The sequence below is a fragment of the Salmo trutta genome, chromosome 31 (genome assembly GCF_901001165.1).
Source record: "Salmo trutta chromosome 31, fSalTru1.1, whole genome shotgun sequence".
In the NCBI taxonomy this organism is placed as follows: domain Eukaryota; kingdom Metazoa; phylum Chordata; class Actinopteri; order Salmoniformes; family Salmonidae; genus Salmo; species Salmo trutta.
This window is the reverse complement of record NC_042987.1, coordinates 42318682-42337832: the sequence shown is the minus strand read 5'-3', so window position 1 is coordinate 42337832 and position 19151 is coordinate 42318682. Positions and strand designations below refer to the sequence as shown.

General features: G+C 41.2%; 1 protein-coding gene and 1 long non-coding RNA gene across 2 annotated transcripts in view; one reads left to right on the top strand and one right to left on the bottom strand.

Annotated features, from left to right (window-relative positions):
• Positions 1-7565: 7565 nt before the first annotated feature.
• LOC115170227 (uncharacterized) lies at positions 7566-10018 on the bottom strand. Its single transcript, XR_003870991.1, has 3 exons — positions 9934-10018; positions 8108-8216; positions 7566-7799 (listed from the first exon to the last, which is right to left on the bottom strand). It is a non-coding gene; the product is annotated as an uncharacterized LOC115170227 (long non-coding RNA).
• The window catches only part of LOC115170223 (PDZ domain-containing protein GIPC1), a 52523-nt gene continuing 43306 nt past the window's right edge, over positions 9935-19151 (top strand). Inside the window, exon 1 of the mRNA XM_029726619.1 lies at positions 9935-10452. Coding sequence (XP_029582479.1) covers positions 10180-10452 — 273 coding nt within the window. The 5' untranslated portion in view covers positions 9935-10179. The remainder of the gene's footprint in view (positions 10453-19151) is intronic.

The window sequence follows — 19151 nt, the reverse complement described above, 5'->3', positions numbered from 1 at the left end:
TGTTCTTTAGTGGTAGTGTTCTTTAGTGGTAGTGTTCTTTAGCGGTAGTGTTCTTTAGTGGTAGTGTTCTTTAGCGGTAGTGTTCGTAGTGTTCTTTAGTGGTAGTGTTCTTTAGCGGTAGTGTTCTTTAGTGGTAGTGTTCTTTAGTGGTAGTGTTCTTTAGTGGTAGTGTTCTTTAGTGGTAGTGTTCTTTAGTGGCAGTGTTCTTTAGCGGTAGTGTTCTTTAGCGGTAGTGTTCTTTAGTGGTAGTGTTCTTTAGCGGTAGTGTTCTTTAGTGGTAGTGTTCTTTAGCGGTAGTGTTCTTTAGTGGTAGTGTTCTTTAGTGGTAGTGTTCTTTAGTGGTAGTGTTCTTTAGCGGTAGTGTTCTTTAGTGGTAGTGTTCTTTAGCGGTAGTGTTCTTTAGCGGTAGTGTTCTTTAGTGGTAGTGTTTGTAGTGTTCTTTAGCGGTAGTGTTCTTTAGCGGTAGTGTTCTTTAGTGGTAGTGTTCTTTAGCGGTAGTGTTCTTTAGTGGTAGTGTTTGTAGTGTTCTTTAGCGGTAGTGTTCTTTAGCGGTAGTGTTCTTTAGTGGTAGTGTTCTTTAGCGGTAGTGTTCTTTAGCGGTAGTGTTCTTTAGTGGTAGTGTTCTTTAGTGGCAGTGTTCTTTAGTGGTAGTGTTCTTTAGTGGTAGTGTTCTTTAGTGGTAGTGTTCTTTAGTGGTAGTGTTCTTTAGTGGTAGTGTTCTTTAGCGGTAGTGTTCGTAGTGTTCTTTAGTGGCAGTGTTCTTTAGTGGCAGTGTTCTTTAGTGGTAGTGTTCTTTAGCGGTAGTGTTCTTTAGCGGTAGTGTTCTTTAGCGGTAGTGTTCTTTAGCGGTAGTGTTCTTTAGTCGTAGTGTTCTTTAGTGGTAGTGTTCTTTAGCGGTAGTGTTCTTTAGTGGTAGTGTTCTTTAGCGGTAGTGTTCTTTAGTGGTAGTGTTCTTTAGTGGTAGTGTTCTTTAGTGGTAGTGTTCTTTAGCGGTAGTGTTCTTTAGCGGTAGTGTTCTTTAGCGGTAGTGTTCTTTAGTGGTAGTGTTCTTTAGCGGTAGTGTTCTTTAGTGGTAGTGTTCGTAGTGTTCTTTAGCGGTAGTGTTCTTTAGTGGCAGTGTTCTTTAGTGGTAGTGTTCTTTAGTGGCAGTGTTCTTTAGTGGTAGTGTTCTTTAGTGGTAGTGTTCTTTAGTGGTAGTGTTCTTTAGTCATAGTGTTCTTTAGCGGTAGTGTTCTTTAGTGGTAGTGTTCTTTAGTGGCAGTGTTCTTTAGTGGTAGTGTTCTTTAGTGGCAGTGTTCTTTAGTGGTAGTGTTCTTTAGTGGTAGTGTTCTTTAGTGGTAGTGTTCTTTAGTCATAGTGTTCTTTAGCGGTAGTGTTCTTTAGTGGTAGTGTTCTTTAGTGGTAGTGTTCGTAGTGTTCTTTAGTGGTAGTGTTCTTTAGCGGTAGTGTTCGTAGTGTTCTTTAGTGGCAGTGTTCTTTAGTGGCAGTGTTCTTTAGTGGTAGTGTTCGTAGTGTTCTTTAGTGGTAGTGTTCTTTAGTGGTAGTGTTCTTTAGCGGTAGTGTTCTTTAGCGGTAGTGTTCTTTAGCGGTAGTGTTCTTTAGCGGTAGTGTTCTTTAGCGGTAGTGTTCTTTAGCGGTAGTGTTCTTTAGCGGTAGTGTTCTTTAGTGGTAGTGTTCTTTAGTGGTAGTGTTCTTTAGCGGTAGTGTTCTTTAGTGGTAGTGTTCTTTAGTGGTAGTGTTCTTTAGTCATAGTGTTCTTTAGTGGTAGTGTTCTTTAGTGGTAGTGTTCTTTAGTGGTAGTGTTCTTTAGTGGTAGTGTTCTTTAGTCATAGTGTTCTTTAGTGGTAGTGTTCTTTAGTGGTAGTGTTCTTTAGTGGTAGTGTTCTTTAGCGGTAGTGTTCTTTAGCGGTAGTGTTCTTTAGTGGTAGTGTTCTTTAGTGGTAGTGTTCTTTAGTGGTAGTGTTCTTTAGTGGTAGTGTTCTTTAGTGGTAGTGTTCTTTAGCGGTAGTGTTCTTTAGTGGTAGTGTTCTTTAGTGGTAGTGTTCTTTAGTGGTAGTGTTCTTTAGTGGTAGTGTTCTTTAGCGGTAGTGTTCTTTAGTGGTAGTGTTCTTTAGCGGTAGTGTTCGTAGTGTTCTTTAGTGGTAGTGTTCTTTAGCGGTAGTGTTCGTAGTGTTCTTTAGCGGTAGTGTTCTTTAGTGGTAGTGTTCTTTAGCGGTAGTGTTCTTTAGCGGTAGTGTTCTTTAGTGGTAGTGTTCTTTAGTGGTAGTGTTCTTTAGCGGTAGTGTTCGTAGTGTTCTTTAGTGGTAGTGTTCTTTAGTGGCAGTGTTCTTTAGTGGTAGTGTTCTTTAGTGGCAGTGTTCTTTAGTGGTAGTGTTCTTTAGTGGCAGTGTTCTTTAGTGGTAGTGTTCTTTAGTGGTAGTGTTCTTTAGTGGTAGTGTTCTTTAGTCATAGTGTTCTTTAGCGGTAGTGTTCTTTAGTGGTAGTGTTCTTTAGTGGTAGTGTTCGTAGTGTTCTTTAGTGGTAGTGTTCTTTAGCGGTAGTGTTCGTAGTGTTCTTTAGTGGTAGTGTTCGTAGTGTTCTTTAGTGGTAGTGTTCTTTAGCGGTAGTGTTTGTAGTGTTCTTTAGCGGTAGTGTTCTTTAGTGGTAGTGTTCTTTAGCGGTAGTGTTCGTAGTGTTCTTTAGTGGTAGTGTTCTTTAGTGGCAGTGTTCTTTAGTGGTAGTGTTCTTTAGCGGTAGTGTTCTTTAGCGGTAGTGTTCTTATTTGGTAGTGTTCTTTAGCGGTAGTGTTCGTAGTGTTCTTTAGTGGTAGTGTTCTTTAGTGGTAGTGTTCTTTAGCGGTAGTGTTCTTTAGCGGTAGTGTTCTTTAGTGGTAGTGTTCTTTAGCGGTAGTGTTCTTTAGTGGTAGTGTTCTTTAGCGGTAGTGTTCTTTAGCGGTAGTGTTCTTTAGCGGTAGTGTTCTTTAGCGGTAGTGTTCTTTAGTGGTAGTGTTCTTTAGCGGTAGTGTTCTTTAGTGGTAGTGTTCTTTAGTCATAGTGTTCTTTAGTGGTAGTGTTCTTTAGTGGTAGTGTTCTTTAGTGGTAGTGTTCTTTAGTGGTAGTGTTCTTTAGTCATAGTGTTCTTTAGTGGTAGTGTTCTTTAGTGGTAGTGTTCTTTAGTGGTAGTGTTCTTTAGCGGTAGTGTTCTTTAGCGGTAGTGTTCTTTAGTGGTAGTGTTCTTTAGTGGTAGTGTTCTTTAGTGGTAGTGTTCTTAGTGGTAGTGTTCTTTAGCGGTAGTGTTCTTTAGTGGTAGTGTTCTTTTAGTGGTAGTGTTCTTTAGTGGTAGTGTTCTTTAGTGGTAGGTTCCTTTAGCGGTAGTGTTCTTTAGTGGTAGTGTTCTTTAGCGGTAGTGTTCGTAGTGTTCTTTAGTGGTAGTGTTCTTTAGCGGTAGTGTTCGTAGTGTTCTTTAGCGGTAGTGTTCTTTAGTGGTAGTGTTCTTTAGCGGTAGTGTTCTTTAGCGGTAGTGTTCTTTAGTGGTAGTGTTCTTTAGTGGTAGTGTTCTTTAGCGGTAGTGTTCGTAGTGTTCTTTAGTGGTAGTGTTCTTTAGTGGTAGTGTTCTTTAGTGGTAGTGTTCTTTAGTGGTAGTGTTCTTTAGCGGTAGTGTTCTTTAGCGGTAGTGTTCGTAGTGTTCTTTAGTGGTAGTGTTCTTTAGTGGTAGTGTTCTTTAGTGGTAGTGTTCTTTAGCGGTAGTGTTCTTTAGCGGTAGTGTTCTTTAGTGGTAGTGTTCTTTAGCGGTAGTGTTCTTTAGCGGTAGTGTTCTTTAGCGGTAGTGTTCGTAGTGTTCTTTAGTGGTAGTGTTCTTTAGCGGTAGTGTTCTTTAGTGGTAGTGTTCTTTAGCGGTAGTGTTCTTTAGTGGTAGTGTTCTTTAGTGGTAGTGTTCGTAGTGTTCTTTAGTGGTAGTGTTCTTTAGTGGTAGTGTTCTTTAGTGGTAGTGTTCTTTAGCGGTAGTGTTCTTTAGTGGTAGTGTTCTTTAGTGGTAGTGTTCTTTAGCGGTAGTGTTCTTTAGCGGTAGTGTTCTTTAGCGGTAGTGTTCTTTAGTGGTAGTGTTCTTTAGTGGTAGTGTTCTTTAGCGGTAGTGTTCTTTAGTGGTAGTGTTCTTTAGTGGTAGTGTTCTTTAGTCATAGTGTTCTTTAGTGGTAGTGTTCTTTAGTGGTAGTGTTCTTTAGTGGTAGTGTTCTTTAGTGGTAGTGTTCTTTAGTCATAGTGTTCTTTAGTGGTAGTGTTCTTTAGTGGTAGTGTTCTTTAGTGGTAGTGTTCTTTAGCGGTAGTGTTCTTTAGCGGTAGTGTTCTTTAGTGGTAGTGTTCTTTAGTGGTAGTGTTCTTTAGTGGTAGTGTTCTTTAGTGGTAGTGTTCTTTAGCGGTAGTGTTCTTTAGTGGTAGTGTTCTTTAGTGGTAGTGTTCTTTAGTGGTAGTGTTCTTTAGTGGTAGTGTTCTTTAGCGGTAGTGTTCTTTAGTGGTAGTGTTCTTTAGCGGTAGTGTTCGTAGTGTTCTTTAGTGGTAGTGTTCTTTAGCGGTAGTGTTCGTAGTGTTCTTTAGCGGTAGTGTTCTTTAGTGGTAGTGTTCTTTAGCGGTAGTGTTCTTTAGCGGTAGTGTTCTTTAGTGGTAGTGTTCTTTAGTGGTAGTGTTCTTTAGCGGTAGTGTTCGTAGTGTTCTTTAGTGGTAGTGTTCTTTAGTGGCAGTGTTCTTTAGTGGTAGTGTTCTTTAGTGGCAGTGTTCTTTAGTGGTAGTGTTCTTTAGTGGCAGTGTTCTTTAGTGGTAGTGTTCTTTAGTGGTAGTGTTCTTTAGTGGTAGTGTTCTTTAGTCATAGTGTTCTTTAGCGGTAGTGTTCTTTAGTGGTAGTGTTCTTTAGTGGTAGTGTTCGTAGTGTTCTTTAGTGGTAGTGTTCTTTAGCGGTAGTGTTCGTAGTGTTCTTTAGTGGTAGTGTTCGTAGTGTTCTTTAGTGGTAGTGTTCTTTAGCGGTAGTGTTCGTAGTGTTCTTTAGTGGTAGTGTTCTTTAGTGGCAGTGTTCTTTAGTGGTAGTGTTCTTTAGCGGTAGTGTTCTTTAGCGGTAGTGTTCTTTAGTGGTAGTGTTCTTTAGCGGTAGTGTTCGTAGTGTTCTTTAGTGGTAGTGTTCTTTAGTGGTAGTGTTCTTTAGCGGTAGTGTTCTTTAGCGGTAGTGTTCTTTAGTGGTAGTGTTCTTTAGCGGTAGTGTTCTTTAGCGGTAGTGTTCTTTAGCGGTAGTGTTCTTTAGTGGTAGTGTTCTTTAGTGGTAGTGTTCTTTAGCGGTAGTGTTCTTTAGTGGTAGTGTTCTTTAGTCATAGTGTTCTTTAGTGGTAGTGTTCTTTAGTGGTAGTGTTCTTTAGTGGTAGTGTTCTTTAGTGGTAGTGTTCTTTAGTCATAGTGTTCTTTAGTGGTAGTGTTCTTTAGTGGTAGTGTTCTTTAGTGGTAGTGTTCTTTAGCGGTAGTGTTCTTTAGTGGTAGTGTTCTTTAGTGGTAGTGTTCTTTAGTGGTAGTGTTCTTTAGTGGTAGTGTTCTTTAGCGGTAGTGTTCTTTAGTGGTAGTGTTCTTTAGTGGTAGTGTTCTTTAGTGGTAGTGTTCTTTAGTGGTAGTGTTCTTTAGCGGTAGTGTTCTTTAGTGGTAGTGTTCTTTAGTGGTAGTGTTCTTTAGCGTAGTGTTCTTTAGTGGTAGTGTTCTTTAGTGGTAGTGTTCTTTAGTGGTAGTGTTCTTTAGTGGTAGTGTTCTTTAGCGGTAGTGTTCTTTAGTGGTAGTGTTCTTTAGCGGTAGTGTTCGTAGTGTTCTTTAGTGGTAGTGTTCTTTAGCGGTAGTGTTCGTAGTGTTCTTTAGCGGTAGTGTTCTTTAGTGGTAGTGTTCTTTAGCGGTAGTGTTCTTTAGCGGTAGTGTTCTTTAGTGGCAGTGTTCTTTAGTGGCAGTGTTCTTTAGCGGTAGTGTTCTTTAGCGGTAGTGTTCTTTAGCGGTAGTGTTCTTTAGTGGTAGTGTTCTTTAGCGGTAGTGTTCTTTAGTGGTAGTGTTCTTTAGTGGTAGTGTTCTTTAGTGGCAGTGTTCTTTAGTGGTAGTGTTCTTTAGCGGTAGTGTTCTTTAGCGGTAGTGTTCTTTAGTGGTAGTGTTCTTTAGTGGTAGTGTTCTTTAGCGGTAGTGTTCGTAGTGTTCTTTAGTGGTAGTGTTCTTTAGTGGTAGTGTTCTTTAGTGGTAGTGTTCTTTAGTGGTAGTGTTCTTTAGTGGTAGTGTTCGTAGTGTTCTTTGTGGTAGTGTTCTTTAGTGGTGTTCTTTAGTGGTAGTGTTCTTTAGCGGTAGTGTTCTTTAGCGGTAGTGTTCTTTAGTGGTAGTGTTCTTTAGTGGTAGTGTTCGTAGTGTTCTTTAGTGGTAGTGTTCTTTAGTGGTAGTGTTCTTTAGTGGTAGTGTTCTTTAGCGGTAGTGTTCTTTAGCGGTAGTGTTCTTTAGTGGTAGTGTTCTTTAGCGGTAGTGTTCTTTAGCGGTAGTGTTCTTTAGCGGTAGTGTTCGTAGTGTTCTTTAGTGGTAGTGTTCTTTAGCGGTAGTGTTCTTTAGTGGTAGTGTTCTTTAGCGGTAGTGTTCTTTAGTGGTAGTGTTCTTTAGTGGTAGTGTTCGTAGTGTTCTTTAGTGGTAGTGTTCTTTAGTGGTAGTGTTCTTTAGTGGTAGGTTCTTTAGCGGGTAGTGTTCTTTAGTGGTAGTGTTCTTTAGTGGTAGTGTTCTTTAGCGGTAGTGTTCTTTAGCGGTAGTGTTCTTTAGCGGTAGTGTTCTTTAGTGGTAGTGTTCTTTAGCGGTAGTGTTCTTTAGTGGTAGTGTTCTTTAGTGGTAGTGTTCGTAGTGTTCTTTAGTGGTAGTGTTCTTTAGCGGTAGTGTTCTTTAGCGGTAGTGTTCTTTAGTGGTAGTGTTCTTTAGCGGTAGTGTTCTTTAGTGGTAGTGTTCTTTAGTGGTAGTGTTCTTTAGTGGCAGTGTTCTTTAGTGGCAGTGTTCTTTAGTGGTATTTGATCTTCATCTAAGTCACAACAATAGACAGACACAGTCTGATTAAACTAATAACACACAAACAGTTATACGTTTTCATGTCTTTATTGAACACACCGTGTAAACATTCACAGTGCAGGGTGGGAAAAGTATGTGAACCCTTGGATTTAATAACTGGTTGACCCTCCTTTGGCAGCAATAACCTCAACCAAACGTTTTCTGTAGTTGAGGATCAGACCTGCACAACGGTCAGGAGGAATTTTGGACCATTCCTCTTTACAAAACTGTTTCAGTTCAGCAATATTCTTAGGATGTCTGGTGTGAACAGCTCTCTTGAGGTCATGCCACAGCATCTCAATCGGGTTGAGGTCAGGACTCTGACTGGACCACTCCAAATTAAATGGCTTTGACTGTGTCTGTCTGTTGCTGTGACTAAGATGAAGATTAGATCAATTTTTGTGACTAATTTATACCCGAAATCCAGGTAATTCCAAAATGGTTCACATACTTTTTCTTGACACTGTAGTTTAAATTTGTGTTGCTGTTCTTGTCTATTAGTGTTCTGTATTTTGTCATGTTCTATGTTTTGTGTGGACCATAACAACTAATGGGAATCCAAATAAAATCATAAATGCCAATCTGATGCAAGTGGGGATAAATGTAGGGCCTAAATTTGAAATCAGGCCATTTGCCTACATGGCTCATAGGTTTTTGTAAATTCCTCTGTTTTTACATGGTACTTACAATAGGCAGGTACAGTGTTATTCATCTAGTGTAACTTCAAGGATCTGCAAATACACTCTGTGGAGGAAAAACAATAGGATAGTTAGTCGGGTGAGGGGAGCTTTACATTATAGATGCTGGGCGGAATGAATGCAGCAGAAATGAAAGATAAATAAAAAAAACTATTATTCTAAATATTATCTGGCTAGTAAATGGGGGCCTCTTTATAGCCCCTTTATAGGCCTAAATAAATAAACTCCATATGAAGGAGAGAGGGGGAGGGAAACTGTAAGGGTAACAATTTTAAGTACTCTACTTTATAACAAAATGTGTACATGTATGTTCTTGAAACATATGTTGTTTTGTGTGAAGACTCAGATGGTCACCTGAGACAGCAGGTGACCAGGTGAAACGGGCCTTCCGGTACCTCTCCCTGCCCCCACTGCCCTGGTTTCCCACCGACAGCCCAGCACATTGAAACAGAGTCGGTGTTGTCTGACAGAGTTCAGAGACACAGTAAGAGAGATACAGTAAGATATATAGAGTAAGAGACATACAGTAAGATATATACAGTAAGATATATACAGTAAGAGAGATACAGTAAGATATATAGAGTAAGAGACATACAGTAAGATATATACAGTAAGAGAGATACAGTAAGAGAGACACAGTAAGAGAGATACAGTAAGAGAGATACAGTAAGATATATACAGTAAGAGAGATACAGTAAGATATATAGAGTAAGAGACATACAGTAAGATATATACAGTAAGATAGATACAGTAAGAGAGACACAGTAAGAGAGATACAGTAAGAGAGATACAGTAAGATATATACAGTAAGATATATACAGTAAGAGAGATACAGTAAGAGAGATAGAGTAAGAGAGATACTGTATCTCTCTTACTGTATATATCACTGTATCTCTCTTACTGTATCTCTCTTACTGTATATATCACTGTAAGAGAGATACAGTAAGATATATACAGTAAGAGAGACACAGTAAGATATATACAGTAAGATATATACAGTAAGAGAGATACAGTGAGAGAGATACAGTAAGAGAGATACAGTGATATATACAGTAAGAGAGATACAGTAAGAGAGATACAGTAAGATATATACAGTAAGAGAGATACAGTAAGAGAGATACAGTAAGATATATACAGTAAGATATATACAGTAGAGATACAGTAAGATAGATACAGTAAGATAGATACAGTAAGATATATACAGCAGAGATACAGTAAGATATATACAGTAAGAGAGATACAGTAAGATAGATACAGTAAGAGAGATACAGTAAGATAAATACAGTAAGATATATACAGTAAGAGAGACACAGTAAGAGAGACACAGTAAGACACAGTAAGATATATACAGTAAGATATATACAGAAAGAGAGATACAGTAAGAGAGATACAGTAAGAGAGATACAGTAAGAGAGATACAGTAAGATATATACAGTAAGAGAGACACAGTAAGAGAGACACAGTAAGATATATACAGTAAGATATATACAGTAAGAGAGATACAGTAAGAGAGATACAGTAAGAGAGATACAGTAAGATATATACAGTAAGAGAGACACAGTAAGATATATACAGTAAGATATATACAGTAAGATATATACAGTAAGATATATACAGTAAGATATATACAGTAAGAGAGACACAGTAAGAGAGACACATTAAGACACAGTAAGAGAGATACAGTAAGAGAGATACAGTAAGAGAGATACAGTAAGATATATACAGTAAGAGAGACACAGTAAGATATATACAGTAAGATATATACAGTAAGAGAGATACAGTAAGAGAGATACAGTAATAGAGATACAGTAAGAGAGATACAGTAAGATATATACAGTAAGATATATACAGTAAGAGAGACACAGTAAGATATATACAGTAAGATATATACAGTAAGATATATACAGTAAGAGAGATGCAGTAAGAGAGATACAGTAAGATATATACAGTAAGAGAGACACAGTAAGATATATACAGTAAGATATATACAGTAAGATATATACAGTAAGAGAGATGCAGTAAGAGAGATGCAGTAAGATATATACAGTAAGAGAGATGCAGTAAGATATATACAGTAAGAGAGATGCAGTAAGATATATACAGTAAGATATATACAGTAAGAGAGATGCAGTAAGAGAGATACAACCAGGAAAACATCGCGTCGCACGTTCGCCACCTACCTGTTGAATACCACCGCCGTTTCATTTGTAAGTTTGGGGTTGGGTTGACGAGTCACTCACTGTCGAAGAACAAAGTCGAACCTGGGGAGGAAAAAAGGAGAGTCAGTCGAGTTTTTGTTGAGATAAATGCGGAAGGAAAGAGGATTTGTAACAACTGGTAACCACTCTAATGTTCTAGCCGGACCGACAGATAAACGGATTTAACACAACCGAACAAAAACCAGATTTATTGACGCCTAAAACACAATGCCTTTAGGACTGAGACGAAAGAAGAACAAGTCGAGAGAGAGCTCGAACCTGGTGGAGAATGAGGAGGTCGGTGGACACGCCGCGGGCAGCTCGGTGAAGTCGACAGTAAACGGAGCGGGTCTCCCACCGCCACCGGCTAACCTGCGGCCCAAACTGGTGTTCCACACTCAGCTCGCCCACGGCAGCCCCACGGGAAGGATCGAGGGATTTACTAACGTCAAAGAACTCTACGGGAAAATAGCCGATACGTTCAATTTAAGTCCACCAGAGGTATGTTTTTAAAAAAAATAACTTTTGTAGTTGTAGACAGATTAAAAAACCCCGAGGTTTTCTGAATTCCCAAGCTGGCAAGGTGCGCCCTGACCCCGCAGCCTACCTACGCACAAGGAGGCTGGACTCTGGATCAGCAGTACCTGGGGGAAGTGGGTCAGAACCAAGCCTTATTTATCCTAACCACATCAGACCTCACATGATGATTTCACAGGTATTACATTTAACTGGAGTTTCTGGGGCAATTTGGTGAGACTATTGGTCCCTCTTCAGTATAGGGAATAATAATTACATCAAAATTAAATATAATCAATTATTATTTTAAGAAATGGGGCTGTATGGGCATCTAACTGTGTTTACATGGTCATTGAATCACATGAATAAATGGGGGGCTATATAGGCATCTGTGTTTACATGGTCAATGAAGACTATTGAAAAGTTTGAGAACTGTACAGGTTTTGGGATCATAGAAAATCCTCATTGATTCTCTTTTAGAGAGTTGGACTTGGTTTACATGGTTAAATATCATCCCATTTGAAGAGAATGAATGCCGTGGTTCACAGACAGACATTAGTGGAAAAAGGTGTATTTCTCTACGGTGAGGGAGAGAAACCTTCCATGGCTCGGTAAACAACAAGTGCATGTTCACAGCCCGTTCTGTCTGCCCTCATCCCTGAGCCTGCCAGGCTACCGAGGCTACACATCCCAAATTACACCCTATTCCCTATGGGCTCTATTCCTTATAGGCCCTGGCCAAAGGTAGTGCACTAAAAGAGGATAGGGTGCCATTTAGAACTCGGGACACAGTCATTTGTGCTGTCTGTCTTTTGTTAAAGGAGTCTGTGAGTGACATGTCTGTCTTTTGTCATTCTGAGCTGGACCTGATAGGTTGGCCAGCCAGCCCGCCTCTGCTATCACACAGGGACACATTTGAGCTGGAGCCATCTCGCGCACGCACACACACACACACACACACACACACACACACACACACACACACACACACCCCACCAGCGTAGATGATCACACAGTGACAGACGAGAGAGAGAGAGATTCTCGGGAACCAGACAAACCAGACCGATGGACAAACTGGGGAAACAAAACCAAAAAGAAAAATACCATAAAGTTAACAAACATAATGTTGTCTTTATATCTGACCTGAACAGAAACTCAACCATTTCACAATGCATCTGTTGCATCACTTCTGACAGACGATGCATAATAAATTCTCTCTAAAACGTGTCCCGACTTTGCCTGACGACTCAAAGTGAATTCTTCCACTGCTCTGTGGTTCGCTGCACGCTGAGAAGTCGTTTGATGGTGACATCAAAATGAGGGATGTTGTATAAAACAAAAGGTCATCAGCGATTGGATCATCTCTAAGCCAATTACACCTTTTCAAAACGCAGCGTTACACACCTGGCACAACTCATGGGTTTCTGCGAACCAATCAGAAGGTCTAGAATGGATTTCCATTCTAGAATCCCCGGGAGGTATTCCGATCCAGACTCATTGTAGAGAAGAAAGGAACGTCTGTGGACGTGGCCTAACGTTTGGCCGGGAAACAAGGAGTAACCCAGGCAACTTCCGTCTCCCAACGTGTTTGAACATGACTCCTCTTTCTTGGTTTGTGAGCATGTTGTTGAAAACATATCTTCACTACAGGATCGGGGCTGTTTTGACACCCATTTTGGACTTTGTTGGATGTTTTTTGTTGTTTACATTTTTTAACAGACATCATGATCTGGGGATAGGATAGGAGCTAGATCTGTTTTATCTCCCAGACCAGAGGCAGGCAGGGAGGGAGGTGTTGTGGTGGTTGGAATCTCCCAAAAGGAAGTCCCCTACTTCCTGCCGGTGGGTACAGCCTAAAGACCATCCTGATAAAACGTCTCTGTCCAGGACCATGGGTCTTCAGGGAGACGAATCAGTACTAACCACTTCCTTACACACCCCTAGAACTTTCTACTGTGTCAACTACTTGGCAGAAGCGTAATATAGTATTGACCCAAATATTATTTTGGTGAGACCGGTAAGGTAAGTTGCCAGACAAAATAAAATGACAGCTGTGATTTATTGTTTAGTATACCTTCATAACGTCAGTTAGGGTTTTGTATAGGAAATCACCTGAACACTCATCCTGCAAGTCAGACTTGTTGTGAACATGGTCTCTGTTTACCATGGCTAAAACACAAACATGGTCTCTGTTTACCATGGCTTACCTAAAACACAAACATGGTCTCTGTTTACCATGGCTAAAACACAAACATGGTCTCTGTTTACCATGGCTAAAACACAAACATGGTCTCTGTTTACCATGGCTAAAACACAAACATGGTCTCTGTTTACCATGGCTTACCTAAAACACAAACATGGTCTCTGTTTACCATGGCTAAAACACAAACATGGTCTCTGTTTACCATGGCTAAAACACAAACATGGTCTCTGTTTACCATGGCTAAAACACAAACATGGTCTCTGTTTACCATGGCTAAAACACAAACCTGGTCTCTGTTTACCATGGCTAAAACACAAACATGGTCTATGTTTACCATGGCTTACCTAAAACACAAACATGGTCTCTGTTTACCATGGCTTACCTAAAACACAAACATGGTCTCTGTTTACCATGGCTAAAACACAAACATGGTCTCTGTTTACCATGGCTAAAACACAAACATGGTCTCTGTTTACCATGGCTAAAACACAAACATGGTCTCTGTTTACCATGGCTTACCTAAAACACAAACATGGTCTCTGTTTACCATGGCTAAAACACAAACATGGTCTCTGTTTACCATGGCTAAAACACAAACATGGTCTCTGTTTACCATGGCTAAAACACAAACATGGTCTCTGTTTACCATGGCTTACCTAAAACACAAACATGGTCTCTGTTTACCATGGCTAAAACACAAACATGGTCTCTGTTTACCATGGCTTACCTAAAACACAAACATGGTCTCTGTTTACCATGGCTAAAACACAAACATGGTCTCTGTTTACCATGGCTTACCTAAAACACAAACATGGTCTCTGTTTACCATGGCTAAAACACAAACATGGTCTCTGTTTACCATGGCTAAAACACAAACATGGTCTCTGTTTACCATGGCTAAAACACAAACATGGTCTCTGTTTACCATGGCTAAAACACAAACATGGTCTCTGTTTACCATGGCTAAAACACAAACATGGTCTCTGTTTACCATGGCTAAAACACAAACATGGTCTCTGTTTACCATGGCTTACCTAAAACACAAACATGGTCTCTGTTTACCATGGCTTACCTAAAACACAAACATGGTCTCTGTTTACCATGGCTTACCTAAAACACAAACATGGTCTCTGTTTACCATGGCTAAAACACAAACATGGTCTCTGTTTACCATGGCTAAAACACAAACCTGGTCTCTGTTTACCATGGCTAAAACACAAACATGGTCTCTGTTTACCATGGCTAAAACACAAACATGGTCTCTGTTTACCATGGCTAAAACACAAACATGGTCTCTGTTTACCATGGCTTACCTAAAACACAAACATGGTCTCTGTTTACCATGGCTTACCTAAAACACAAACATGGTCTCTGTTTACCATGGCTTACCTAAAACACAAACATGGTCTCTGTTTACCATGGCTAAAACACAAACATGGTCTCTGTTTACCATGGCTAAAACACAAACATGGTCTCTGTTTACCATGGCTAAAACACAAACATGGTCTCTGTTTACCATGGCTAAAACACAAACATGGTCTCTGTTTACCATGGCTTACCTAAAACACAAACATGGTCTCTGTTTACCATGGCTAAAACACAAACATGGTCTCTGTTTACCATGGCTAAAACACAAACATGGTCTCTGTTTACCATGGCTAAAACACAAACATGGTCTCTGTTTACCATGGCTAAAACACAAACATGGTCTCTGTTTACCATGGCTAAAACACAAACATGGTCTCTGTTTACCATGGCTAAAACACAAACATGGTCTCTGTTTACCATGGCTAAAACACAAACATGGTCTCTGTTTACCATGGCTAAAACACAAACATGGTCTCTGTTTACCATGGCTAAAACACAAACATGGTCTCTGTTTACCATGGCTAAAACACAAACATGGTCTCTGTTTACCATGGCTAAAACACAAACATGGTCTCTGTTTACCATGGCTAAAACACAAACATGGTCTCTGTTTACCATGGCTAAAACACAAACATGGTCTCTGTTTACCATGGCTAAAACACAAACATGGTCTCTGTTTACCATGGCTAAAACACAAACATGGTCTCTGTTTACCATGGCTAAAACACAAACATGGTCTCTGTTTACCATGGCTAAAACACAAACATGGTCTCTGTTTACCATGGCTAAAACACAAACATGGTCTCTGTTTACCATGGCTAAAACACAAACCTGGTCTCTGTTTACCATGGCTAAAACACAAACCTGGTCTCTGTTTACCATGGCTAAAACACAAACATGGTCTCTGTTTACCATGGCTAAAACACAAACATGGTCTCTGTTTACCATGGCTAAAACACAAACATGGTCTCTGTTTACCATGGCTAAAACACAAACATGGTCTCTGTTTACCATGGCTAAAACACAAACATGGTCTCTGTTTACCATGGCTAAAACACAAACATGGTCTCTGTTTACCATGGCTAAAACACAAACATGGTCTCTGTTTACCATGGCTAAAACACAAACATGGTCTCTGTTTACCATGGCTAAAACACAAACATGGTCTCTGTTTACCATGGCTAAAACACAAACATGGTCTCTGTTTACCATGGCTAAAACACAAACATGGTCTCTGTTTACCATGGCTAAAACACAAACATGGTCTCTGTTTACCATGGCTAAAACACAAACATGGTCTCTGTTTACCATGGCTTACCTAAAACACAAACATGGTCTCTGTTTACCATGGCTAAAACACAAACATGGTCTCTGTTTACCATGGCTAAAACACAAACATGGTCTCTGTTTACCATGGCTAAAACACAAACATGGTCTCTGTTTACCATGGCTAAAACACAAACATGGTCTCTGTTTACCATGGCTTGGCTAAAACACAAACATGGTCTCTGTTTACCATGGCTTACCTAAAACACAAACATGGTCTCTGTTTACCATGGCTTACCTAAAACACAAACATGGTCTCTGTTTACCATGGCTAAAACACAAACATGGTCTCTGTTTACCATGGCTAAAACACAAACATGGTCTATGTTTACCATGGCTTACCTAAAACACAAACATGGTCTCTGTTTACCATGGCTTACCTAAAACACAAACGTGGTCTCTGTTTATCATGGCTAAAACACAAACATGGTCTCTGTTTACCATGGCTAAAACACAAACATGGTCTCTGTTTACCATGGCTAAAACACAAACATGGTCTCTGTTTACCATGGCTAAAACACAAACATGGTCTCTGTTTACCATGGCTAAAACACAAACATGGTCTCTGTTTACCATGGCTAAAACACAAACCTTTACTCTGTTTCATCACCACGGTGACGTCAGGGATTCCGTATGTTACGACGCACGTCATCACCTCATGATTCTGAAGGAGACGTGGAGAAAGCAGTCGTCCTCCTCTCTCACTGATGAGGACGTGGATGTTGTACAGCGTAGAAGCTAGGTTTACTCCAGTCACAGGTGACCTGTACCTGTACCTGTGACTGCAGGTCAAAGTCTGCTGCAGTAGAGGTTTTTTACTACAGGTGAGTTACCAGTACCACATTACAGGTGTGGCTCTCTGGCAGGTAGCGTGACCTGCAACCTGTCTGTCCACCTGCTGTCTCTGTGTATCTACCTGAACTATTAGCTAGGGGTCAGACCGTGTGTGGTCTCTGTGTATCTACCTGTACTATTAGCTAGGGGTTAGACCGTGTGTGGTCTCTGTGTATCCATCTACCTGTACTATTAGCTAGGGGTTAGACCGTGTGTGGTCTCTGTGTATCTACCTGTACTATTAGCTAGGGGTCAGACCGTGTGTGGTCTCTGTGTATCTACCTGTACTATTAGCTAGGGGTTAGACCGTGTGTGGTCTCTGTGTATCTACCTGTACTATTAGCTAGGGGTTAGACCGTGTGTGGTCTCTGTGTATCTACATGTACTATTAGCTAGGGGTTAGACCGTGTGTGGTCTCTGTGTATCTACCTGTACTATTAGCTAGGGGTTAGACCGTGTGTGGTCTCTGTGTATCTACCTGTACTATTAGCTAGGGGTCAGACCGTGTGTGGTCTCTGTGTATCTACCTGTACTATTAGCTAGGGGTCAGACCGTGTGTGGTCTCTGTGTATCTACCTGTACTATTAGCTAGGGGTCAGACCGTGTGTGGTCTCTGTGTATCTACCTGTACTATTAGCTAGGGGTTAGACCGTGTGTGGTCTCTGTGTATCTACCTGTACTATTAGCTAGGGGTTAGACCGTGTGTGGTCTCTGTGTATCTACCTGTACTATTAGCTAGGGGTTAGACCGTGTGTGGTCTCTGTGTATCTACCTGTACTATTAGCTAGGGGTCAGACCGTGTGTGGTCTCTGTGTATCCATCTACCTGTACTATTAGCTAGGGGTTAGACCGTGTGTGGTCTCTGTGTATCTACCTGTACTATTAGCTAGGGGTCAGACCGTGTGTGGTCTCTGTGTATCTACCTGTACTATTAGCTAGGGGTCAGACCGTGTGTGGTCTCTGTGTATCTACCTGTACTATTAGCTAGGGGTCAGACCGTGTGTGGTCTCTGTGTATCTACCTGTACTATTAGCTAGGGGTCAGACCGTGTGTGGTCTCTGTGTATCTACATGTACTATTAGCTAGGGGTTAGACCGTGTGTGGTCTCTGTGTATCTACCTGTACTATTAGCTAGGGGTTAGACCGTGTGTGGTCTCTGTGTATCCATCTACCTGTACTATTAGCTAGGGGTTAGACCGTGTGTGGTCTCTGTGTATCTACCTGTACTATTAGCTAGGGGTTAGACCGTGTGTGGTCTCTGTGTATCTACCTGTACTATTAGCTAGGGGTCAGACCGTGTGTGGTCTCTGTGTATCTACCTGTACTATTAGCTAGGGGTTAGACCGTGTGTGGTCTCTGTGTATCTACCTGTACTATTAGCTAGGGGTCAGACCGTGTGTGGTCTCTGTGTATCTACCTGTACTATTAGCTAGGGGTCAGACCGTGTGTGGTCTCTGTGTATCTACCTGTACTATTAGCTAGGGGTTAGACCGTGTGTGGTCTCTGTGTATCTACCTGTACTATTAGCTAGGGGTTAGACCGTGTGTGGTCTCTGTGTATCTACCTGTACTATTAGCTAGGGGTCAGACCGTGTGTGGTCTCTGTGTATCTACCTGTACTATTAGCTAGGAGTTAGACCGTGTGTGGTCTCTGTGTATCCATCTACCTGTACTATTAGCTAGGGGTTAGACCGTGTGTGGTCTCTGTGTATCTACCTGTACTATTAGCTAGGGGTCAGACCGTGTGTGGTCTCTGTGTATCTACCTGTACTATTAGCTAGGGGTCAGACCGTGTGTGGTCTCTGTGTATCCATCTACCTGTACTATTAGCTAGGGGTTAGACCGTGTGTGGTCTCTGTGTATCTACCTGTACTATTAGCTAGGGGTTAGACCGTGTGTGGTCTCTGTGTATCTACCTGTACTATTAGCTAGGGGTTAGACCGTGTGTGGTCTCTGTGTATCTACCTGTACTATTAGCTAGGGGTTAGACCGTGTGGGGTCTCTGTGTATCCATCTACCTGTACTATTAGCTAGGGGTTAGACCGTGTGTGGTCTCTGTGTATCTACCTGTACTATTAGCTAGGGGTTAGACCGTGTGTGGTCTCTGTGTATCTACCTGTACTATTAGCTAGGGGTTAGACCGTGTGTGGTCTCTGTGTATCTACCTGTACTATTAGCTAGGGGTTAGACCGTGTGTGGTCTCTGTGTATCTACCTGTACTATTAGCTAAGGGTCAGACCGTGTGTGGTCTCTGTGTATCTACCTGTACTATTAGCTAGGGGTTAGACCGTGTGTGGTCTCTGTGTATCTACCTGTACTATTAGCTAGGGGTTAGACCGTGTGTGGTCTCTGTGTATCTACCTGTACTATTAGCTAGGGGTCAGACCGTGTGTGGTCTCTGTGTATCTACCTGTACTATTAGCTAGGGGTTAGACCGTGTGTGGTCTCTGTGTATCTACCTGTACTATTAGCTAGGGGTTAGACCGTGTGTGGTCTCTGTGTATCTACCTGTACTATTAGCTAGGGGTCAGACCGTGTGTGGTCTCTGTGTATCTACCTGTACTATTAGCTAGGGGTCAGACCGTGTGTGGTCTCTGTGTATCTACCTGTACTATTAGCTAGGGGTCAGACCGTGTGTGGTCTCTGTGTATCCATCTACCTGTACTATTAGCTAGGGGTCAGACCGTGTGTGGTCTCTGTGTATCTACCTGTACTATTAGCTAGGGGTTAGACCGTGTGTGGTCTCTGTGTATCCATCTACCTGTACTATTAGCTAGGGGTTAGACCGTGTGTGGTCTCTGTGTATCTACCTGTACTATTAGCTAGGGGTCAGACCGTGTGTGGTCTCTGTGTATCTACCTGTACTATTAGCTAGGGGTCAGACCGTGTGTGGTCTCTGTGTATCCATCTACCTGTACTATTAGCTAGGGGTTAGACCGTGTGTGGTCTCTGTG